The following is a 9,477-nucleotide window of genomic DNA, read 5'->3' as shown; positions in this document are numbered from 1 at the left end:
TAAATAGTCATTATCTGTTCTTCTACTGTAAGCGGAGCTGCTTGGGATTGTTTAAGCAATTCACGTAATCGTTGACCTCTTGCCAAATGATTCTGAGTAGCTTTATCAAGATCTGAAGCAAATTGTGCAAAAGCTTCTAATTCTGCAAATTGTGCCAGTTTCAATTTTAATTTACCAGCTACTTGTTTCATAGCTTTAATTTGAGCTGCAGACCCCACTCTGGAAACGGAGATTCCCACATTAATAGCAGGTCTGATTCCAGAATTGAATAAATCGGCAGATAAAAATATTTGTCCATCGGTAATGGAAATTACATTTGTAGGAATATAAGCCGAAACATCTCCCGATTGAGTTTCCACCCGCAGCCCATATATAGTTGGAGACTCTAAAAAGCGCTGTTTACTTTAACAAAATCGCACTTCAGTTGAAACTGGACAAATATAGATAATGCCCCCTTTCCTTTTTATTTTCCCGCCTACAAATAAAAATGTCATCTTTCGAATTCTGCTGCTGAAAAGACAGCAATCCGAACGTTGGACCTCAAATTTCACACAACAATTACATCTATGGCTTCACAAATTGGTATATCAATATATACATATGCGTTCGATCAGGTGATTTTTCAGTACCCATTTTTTGGCTTATATTTAACCAAAATTTAAATCGCAAATTCAGGTGATCTCTGGGCAAAACTCGTCGAGGAAGAAGCGGAAAATCAGCGACCAGTTGGACTTCCAGAGCCGGAAATCGCAGTAATTTATCAGAGACAGAAGCCCGATGTTATTATCCCTCAGAAAAACGCACCAAGGTGTGTTTCTGTGTGGGTCAATCTGAAATATTTTTTTTTAGGTTTTTTGTTTGTTTTTATGTTTTTTTTTTGGCAGGCGGCAATCGAATTCAAGTAGCGAGTATGGGAATCGAAAGAGTCTTGCGCCGGTGAAGCGAGTCAGTTGGAATCGGTCACTTTCCACTAGGTCTGTGCCCTAATTTTGACTGATTTTGTGTTTAATTTGCAATTTTGTGCTCTTGCAAGTGAAAATTCATGTGGGCTGCTTGTATTCACATTGTGTAATATGGAATATTGCAATTCTATGCTCCGGGTTATGCGTATTGTACGGCTGACCTGCTGTTTTAATTCTTCTACGGTTAATAAATCTCGTCTGTTAGCTTGCTTTATTCGAGAGTCCTGTGCTACTATTAGTTTCAGTTGGGGGAGATCTCGACAAGTAACAAAGAGTGAGTGTAGTGTCGTATATGTGAGGACTGTTGTCACCAAGTACCGAAAACTGCGTCGTCTGTAATCGTATCTGAAAAATGAAGATTGTGATGGTGAATAGAAACTTAGAGAAGTTAACTACACGAGCAAAATAAGATTTAATAATTAATGAAGAACTTCTGATGAATTAAAATTTAAAATCTAGAAGCCTAGGATTATACTCACTCTAATTACTCTGATTTTAGTCGTAAACAAAATCAAATTTCTATTTAGCATGTACTAGACATGTAATTCACCTTTTGAATTAGTATTATCGAAAAATTAGTCGCCAAGTAATTGAAAGCATTAAAATCGACAATAAAAACTCAACTAGATCGGATAAACTTGTGATTAACGGGAAATGAAAATCAAATCATCGTAATATTTGGTTACATCACTATCCTAGATTCGGGCGCCACTTCGGCGTTCTTCCTCACTTGTTGGCTTCTATTTCATCTATGGTTTCGTACATAACTTGTTTCCAGTCAACCTCCATATATAAATCCATCTTTGTTACAAAACTGCTCAAAAACAACACAAATGACGTGAGAAAGGTACCCATTTCATAGGCCGATATCTACCTTAACTGTTCTGAAAACTGTTTACGTTTATCATTTTATTACTTTACTTGTGGCATCAGTTTTAGGTATCCTCTTGAAGGTTCTCTTTTTATTTATTAGTTCATAGACATAAAAGAATGGACCGTCTCTTGACAGTTTTAAGAACCTCGTTTCCCTACTGACAGAGGACGGACAAGCATTGCTGCCACTGGATTTGTGGATCATCAACCACAACAAAGAAAACCTAGAAGAAACGCTAAACCACCACTTCCTAAAGTACGGCCGTTTTAAGTTTTTACCGTATTTTCCCAATTTCCCTTACTATACAGTCAAGCCTCGAATTTCGTGCATTTAATATAGTTTTGACATCACCTTTTTGGTCTGGACAGAAAAAAGCCGTACAACCACCCAATTACGACAAAGAAAAAGCATATTTTGAAGAGGTTGATGCCTTTGAATTGCTAGAAGAAAGCCCCTCACCAAAGAAACCCGGTACTTGGAAAATGGGCGCCCAAGTCGATGATGACGTCGTCATACCGTATTTGTCCTCAGTGTTGCAGAAATGGCTGATCTCCAAGAAACTAAACCAATCATACGCATTCCGTGGCTCACTCTCTCGTTGTTCGCTTTCTAAAATATTGGAAACTCCTGCGTTAGACCACGACCCTATTTCTCACCGCAGTTTTTCGTCTTCAACTACAAAGACACCGAACTATCAAGAATTACCTCTGAGCTTATATTCTATACAGCAAAGGTTTAATTCGAGCTTGAACGATAAGAAGCACCTCTCCGGAATGTCGATCCAGGAGATAGACGAAGATATTGAAGTTGCGGTTGGTAAACTGTCTTTGACTTCAAGGCCTTCAATGGCTGGTCACGGTTGGGATTCTTTTTCAGCTCTTTTGACTGCTTGTGGGCAGTCGGTTCCTTCAACACTAGCAGATATGTTATTGAGTTACTGGTTCGTCTCTCTCTCTCTCTCTCTCTCTCTCTCTCTCTCTCTACATTATTGTGTATTTTGCTCATTTTTCTCAGTTTATTTACGTTATTTCATGGTCCTGTTTGTATGTCATTGTAATTTCAAGATGTTTTGTCTTTTATCTCTGATTTTTTTTTGTGTGTCCGTAATCGAACTACGAAAGAGAATAACACTATTAAAAGGGAATACGTATTTTTTTTCTCTTACATGTACTCCTTCAAGGGCTTATGTAATAGATAGGCTGCTTAAGTCCAGTCTGTATCTCTCCATTCACTGCAAATATAAATTGACTTTCGATATCTTGTTGTCGCAAAAACATGAAGAAGTCTTGAAATGAATATCGACGTCTTTTGACTGTGCATAATTTACATTTGACAAGAGAGAGAGAGAGAGAGAGAGAGAGAGAGAGAGAGAGAGAGAGAGAGAGAGAGAGAGAGAGAGAGAGAGAGAGAGAGAGAGAGAGAGAGAGAGAGAGAGAGAGAGAGAGAGAGAGAGAGAGAGAGAGAGAGAGAGAGAGAGAGAGAGAGAGAGAGAGAGAGAGAGAGAGAGAGAGAGAGAGAGAGAGAGAGAGAGAGAGAGAGAGAGAGAGAGAGAGAGAGAGAGAGAGAGAGAGAGAGAGAGAGAGAGAGAGAGAGAGAGAGAGAGAGAGAGAGAGAGAGAGAGAGAGAGAGAGAGAGAGAGAGAGAGAGAGAGAGAGAGAGAGAGAGAGAGAGAGAGAGAGAGAGAGAGAGAGAGAGAGAGAGAGAGAGAGAGAGAGAGAGAGAGAGAGAGAGAGAGAGAGAGAGAGAGAGAGAGAGAGAGAGAGAGAGAGAGAGAGAGAGAGAGAGAGAGAGAGAGAGAGAGAGAGAGAGAGAGAGAGAGAGAGAGAGAGAGAGAGAGAGAGAGAGAGAGAGAGAGAGAGAGAGAGAGAGAGAGAGAGAGAGAGAGAGAGAGAGAGAGAGGTCTAATTTAAATGAAGCTGGAGAACCTTTTTCGTATTCCAGCTTACTTTTCCCATCTAACTCGCATTACTCAGTCCTTATACTTGTTAAATTAAATTCCCGGGACCAGTGTTTTTAGTTTACAAGAATAGAACCAATTATCATTGTTAAGTTTCGATTCATCCTTCCAACTTTTACGTATCCTCGGTTGCCTACGTTTGATGGAAATACGTTGTTGAAATCAGCGACAGAGAGAATATTACTAAGGTTGGAGAAGGAACATATGGAGAAGCTTTCAAGGTCGGCAATAATGTTTGCAAAATCGTCCCATTTGGTGGAGATTTACGAGTCAATGGAGAAGTTCAGAAGGTATATACATATATTGATTTTCGGAATCTCGATTAGTTATATACTTATATTTGAGCTTGCCTAATTAGTTACATTACCAAGTTTTTTAATAATGGTGCCTCGATATACTTCAGAAACCGGAAGAATTATTGGAGGAGGTTGTTCTTTCCTGCACTCTAAATCATCTAAGAGGAATTGACGGTGAGGTATCGAATGCCTGCACTACCTTCATAAAAACAATCGAGTATGTTTTCTTATCCCTTAATCAACCGAATACTTTTTTCCTTTCGTTGTAATCTGCAGAAATTTCTATTTTGTTGTTTTTTTCATTTGTATATTATAAGAATTGACACCCTACATATTGTTTCGTTTCTCGTTCACATAGTTTGAGGGTGTGCCAAGGATATTATGATGCTGCTCTAATACGTGCATGGGAAGACTGGGATACGAAGCATAGTTCAGAAAACGATCATCCTAAGGAATTTCCTGCAGATCAGGTAATTATATATTTATATTAGTTTATTGTTTGTCCATTTGAATTTTCTCTATAAATCAGTACGGTTTTTTTTTTTTTTTTTTTTTTTTGTTTCAGTGCTTTGTCATTTTCGTTCAAGAACATGGCGGTCGAGATCTTGAAAGCTTTGTGCTTTCGAATTTTGACGAAGCACGGAGTTTATTAGTACAGGTAAGATATTCTTCGAATGTATATCCTGTTGCATTAGTTTCTACCTATTATATATATTACACTCTGTATCTATATGCTGCAGGTCACTTTGGCATTGGCTGTAGCTGAGGCTGCATATGAATTTGAACACCGAGATTTGCACTGGTTTAGTTCCCATACTCTTAATCAATTTCAGCATATTTGTCATTTTATTTATTAATTTATTTTTATTTTGTTATTTATCTTAAACAGGGGAAATATTCTGTTAAGTCGGAAAGATTCTCGTACTCTGCAATTCACTCTTGAAGGAAAAAAGATTCAAGTCAAAACTTTCGGATTGCTAGTGTCCATAATTGATTTTACACTCTCAAGGATGAATACAGGTTCGTTTTTATTAATTACTTATTTCCAGATTATGCAGGAATTAATATGACATTATGTAAACAGGTGAAGATATACTCTTTTTGGACCTATCATCCGACCCCGAAATTTTCGAGGGTCCAAAGGGAGATAAACAAGTAAGAACAAATTTAAAAAGTCATAATACTTTTTATTTATTTTTTTTGGTCCGAAATTAAATATTTAATAATCAATTGGTTCACAAAAATTTAAATGCAGGCGGATACTTATAGGAAGATGAGGGATGTCACAGATGAATGTTGGGAAGGAAGGTAAAGCTGTTAAAAATAATATATGTTAATCGAGCTCGGTATTTGTGATTAGATAACAAACGAGATTGATTCCCTTATAAAAAACCGATGACCATTTTTTTGTTCGGTTAATGATTTATTTACAGTTTCCCCAAGACGAACGTGCTGTGGCTGCAATACTTGGTCGATATTTTGCTATTAAAGAAGTCGTATGTAAGTCTCTCGTTAGAAACTATATGATATGAAATGAACTACAGTATAATAATTTCCAATTCATAACCATAAGTTGTTTGACAAATGAAATTTAATTTCTTATCAGGAAAGAACCTCGAAAAATGAAAGAGAATTACGTTCACTGAAGAAGCGGTTGAATAACTATGGTTCAGCTAAAGAGGCTGCCTCTGATGCTTTCTTCACCGACTTATTGGTCGACGGATAATTAATCATGGCGCTGGATTTAGACTTTTTTTTTCCTGCTACTTTTGAAAAACTAATGTAGTGCAGTTAGAAACCAACTTGGTTGCTGCCATTAACATATGCTGGTGGGATTGTAACAAACACAAGATGTAAGGAAAGAGAAGGGACTATTTGATTTAGTTATGAGTTTATGGTATCTAATTTGTTCGGGTAATCAATCGTATGACTCGGTTCTTATGCTACTAATGTTTCGTGTATGTCGATTTAGCAAATCAACTGTTTGGAGTCCATATCTTTGGCTCCTTTTTTTGTCCCCCTTGAGGGTGTTTGAAGTCCATATATCTTAGGTGGTGTTTGCAAATAATTATTTAAAAGCAGAAGTTAGTGATTGTGAATTAAACCAGTTTTAAGTGTTTATTTCTAAAAGTTGGGGGCGTTTGCAATTATTTCGGAAAATGAACTTAAATAGAAAAAAACAGGGCTAATACCATCTAACTTCGGACTGCCAATTAAATTTCAGAGAAGACAGTTTCCATTGATTGTTTCTTTTGCAATGATTATCAATAAAAGTCAAGGTCAAACTCTTTCGCATGTTGGTTTGTATCTTCCTAGGCATGTCTTCAGCCATGATCAACTATATGTTGCACTGTCCAGAGTTACGAGCAGAGGTGGCATTAAGATATTCATCAAGTCGGATTCGGGTGAACTCACCAATGTTACTAGAAATGTCTTGTACAAGGAAGTATTTCATCGAATTTGAAGGTAGACAATATTTTCATATTTACCAATTATTCATGTAACATGTCTTTTTTTTAACAACTTATTCTTTGGTAGGTGTTTCTTCTCTATATAATTTCCCCCGTGCGATGTTATTTTCAGTCATGTCCCTAGGATGCTCAGTGCAAACTTATTATCTTGAAAATTTATTTTTGACGATATACTAATATTTAATATTATTCTTATGATGTAACTATGAAGAACATTATACTTAAAACATATTTTTAATATTGATGGTCGCGTTTTGTATTTAAATTCAATGAGCGTAATAATTTATATATGCGTAAATTTATTTTTCAGACATGTATTTCCAGTTGAAAATATGCCGCCCCGTGCATCGCACGGGTGAATACTAGTTATTTAAAAGCAGAAGTTAGTGATTGTGAATTAGGCGGTGTTTGCAAATGATTATTCAAAAGCAGAAGTTAGTGATTGTGAGTTAAGTCAGTTTTAAGTGCTTATTTCTAAAAGTTGGGAGTGTTTGCAAATATTCCGGAAAATGAACTTAAAAAGAAAAAGCAGGGTTATGGGTGCTTTTAAAAAAATAGCTTAAAGCCGATTATTTTAAGAGAAGCAAAAGCAAAACTTGATTTTGCAAACACCTAAAAACAGATTATGAGCAAAAAAAAGTTCATAATCACTTTCAAAAAGCTTTTGCAAACACCACCTTAAGCCAGTTTTAAGTGTTTATTTCTAAAAGTTGGGGGCGTTTGCAATTATTTCGGAAAATGAACTTAAATAGAAAAAAACAGGGCTATGAGTGTTTTTTAAAAATTAGTTTAAAACAGATTATTTTAAAAGAAACAAAAACAAAAAATGATTTTGCAAACACCTAAAAACAGATTATGAGAAGAAAAAAAAACTCATAATCACTTTTAAAAAGTTTTTGCAAACACCACCTTAGTGAATAAAGATCTACCTAGAATGAAAATAAGACTGATAGGTAGGGGTGGGCATTCGGGTCGGGTCGGGTTATTCGGGTTATTCGGGTCGGGTTATTCGGGTTTTTTGCAAAAAAAAAATTACCCGAACCCGACCCGAAATAACCGGGTACCCGGCAACCGGGTACCCGGTTATCTCGGGTCGGGTTCGGGTCGGGTTCGGGTTTTGCTATTTTCCTCTTTTTTTTTTTTTTTTTTTTTTTTTCTTTTTTGAAAAATAATCAATAACTAAATTTACTTAAGATATACATATATATATATATATATATATATATATATATATATATATATATATATATATATATATATATATATATATATATATATATATAGACATATACATATACATATACTGTCACTGATATACATATACTGATATACATATATATACATATACTGATATATATATATATATATATATATATATATATATATATATATATATATATATATATATATATATATATATATATATATATATTTATATATAAAAAAAAAAAAAAAAAAAATTCAACCGGGTACCCGATCGGGTACCCGGGTAGGATTTCTAATACCCGGACCCGACCCGGTTTGGGAGCACCGGGTACCCGAACCCGGGAAAAACCCGGTTACGTAAAAAATTACCCGATCCGGTCGGGTAATACCCGACCGGGTCGGGTTATACCCGAATAACCCGACCCGAATGCCCACCCCTACTGATAGGATATGAATTAGCACTTCAAATAAATAAATATTTGTTTTAAATCGAAAAATTAATTCCAATTTTGTTCCAAAACTAAAAAAAATACTGAAAATCAGAATAATGGAAATTGGAATAAGAAAAAAAATTGTTTCAAAAAATTATTGTATTATAATATACATAATAATATCTTTTATTTTTGTTGACAAACTTTTTCATCATGAAAGTTATTTCTTTCATTTATGCATGTTATAAATTAGTATTTTGGGACGAAAATATTTTTATTCATAAGTGAGTTTAAAGTACAAAACAATTAATGAAAATTCAAACTCCCAGGATATATCCTACATAAATAAATGGGCGGTTATATACGCATACGCTATTTTGGCGAACATGCATTTTCTTATCATAATTTTTTACCTTTTTACTTTAAGTTTTACCATTTTACATTTTAATTTACAAATCCTATAATCCTTTAAAAATCGAATTTCAACATTCATTGCAAAAAAAATTAGATATTCAACAATTTCTAAAATAGATCCAACAAATATAGACCCGGAGGTAAGATTTTCATTTTTTCTCGAATCTTCAAGTACTCGTGTGATATTACGCGAGCACATGTTATGTGCACGTGTAATATCACACGAGTACTTGATTTTTTTTTTCTTGTGTTCGTGTGATTTTGCACGAGCATATATATATACACGCGAGCAAAACATCCCTGTTCGCGTGAAATCACACGAGTAAGTTTTTTTTTTAATTAATAATTAATTATATCGTATAAAAAAAATTGAAAATTAAAAATTGTATTCGCGTAGTTTCACGCGAACAGATAGCTTTTGCTTGCGTAGAATTACACGAGTACATGGTCTCTGTTCGCGTAAAACTACGTGAGTACAATTTTTAATTTTTTTTAAATCATATTTAAAATAGAAAATAGAGTAATTTTTTGACACAATAAAAATAGAAAATCGAGTAATCGTCCAACACAATCAAAATAGAAAATCAAGTAATCGTTCAAAACAATAAAAACAGAAAAATAAGTTATTGTTCCACACAATCAAAATAGAAAAACGAGTAACAATTGTCCTAGTACAAAATCAATGAAAATGGAATATAATAGTCAAAATAAAAAACAACTGTCATAACCATTCTACTGTTTAACCCTCGATCCCCTACCCCTAGTCCTCGGTCCCCCACGATCCCTCTCCCTCACGGGTACAAGATGGAGGAGATACTGAGCATGGGGCATCATCAAATCAAGTAACTGTGGCTGGATTGACATAA

General features: G+C 35.0%; 1 protein-coding gene across 1 annotated transcript; it reads left to right on the top strand.

Moving 5' to 3' along the window:
- The first annotated feature begins 464 nt into the window (after positions 1 to 464).
- HASPIN (Protein kinase superfamily protein) lies at positions 465 to 5,994 on the top strand. The gene is made up of 15 exons (XM_013003627.2): positions 465 to 582; positions 676 to 808; positions 885 to 974; positions 2,001 to 2,091; positions 2,205 to 2,776; positions 3,960 to 4,083; positions 4,197 to 4,306; positions 4,448 to 4,559; positions 4,655 to 4,747; positions 4,830 to 4,891; positions 4,979 to 5,109; positions 5,174 to 5,244; positions 5,345 to 5,397; positions 5,523 to 5,589; positions 5,696 to 5,994. Exons 1-15 carry the CDS (start codon positions 567 to 569, stop codon positions 5,813 to 5,815), a joined length of 1,845 nt encoding a protein of 614 aa, XP_012859081.2. The 5' UTR covers positions 465 to 566; the 3' UTR covers positions 5,816 to 5,994.
- The last annotated feature ends 3,483 nt before the right edge of the window (positions 5,995 to 9,477 follow it).

The sequence above is a fragment of the Erythranthe guttata genome, chromosome 2, assembly GCF_056151865.1.
Source record: "Erythranthe guttata isolate IM_541 chromosome 2, IM_541, whole genome shotgun sequence".
In the NCBI taxonomy this organism is placed as follows: domain Eukaryota; kingdom Viridiplantae; phylum Streptophyta; class Magnoliopsida; order Lamiales; family Phrymaceae; genus Erythranthe; species Erythranthe guttata.
Note: the sequence above shows the minus strand (reverse complement) of the source record. Positions and strands in the feature narration are given on the sequence as shown.

Excerpts from the sequence above, each read along its gene's own strand:
- HASPIN (XM_013003627.2), top strand. Across the intron at positions 975-2,000 it reads AATCGGTCACTTTCCACTAG|AGGACGGACAAGCATTGCTG; the intron begins GTCTGTGCCCTA and ends CCCTACTGACAG. Across the intron at positions 5,110-5,173 it reads ACTCTCAAGGATGAATACAG|GTGAAGATATACTCTTTTTG; the intron begins GTTCGTTTTTAT and ends TTATGTAAACAG.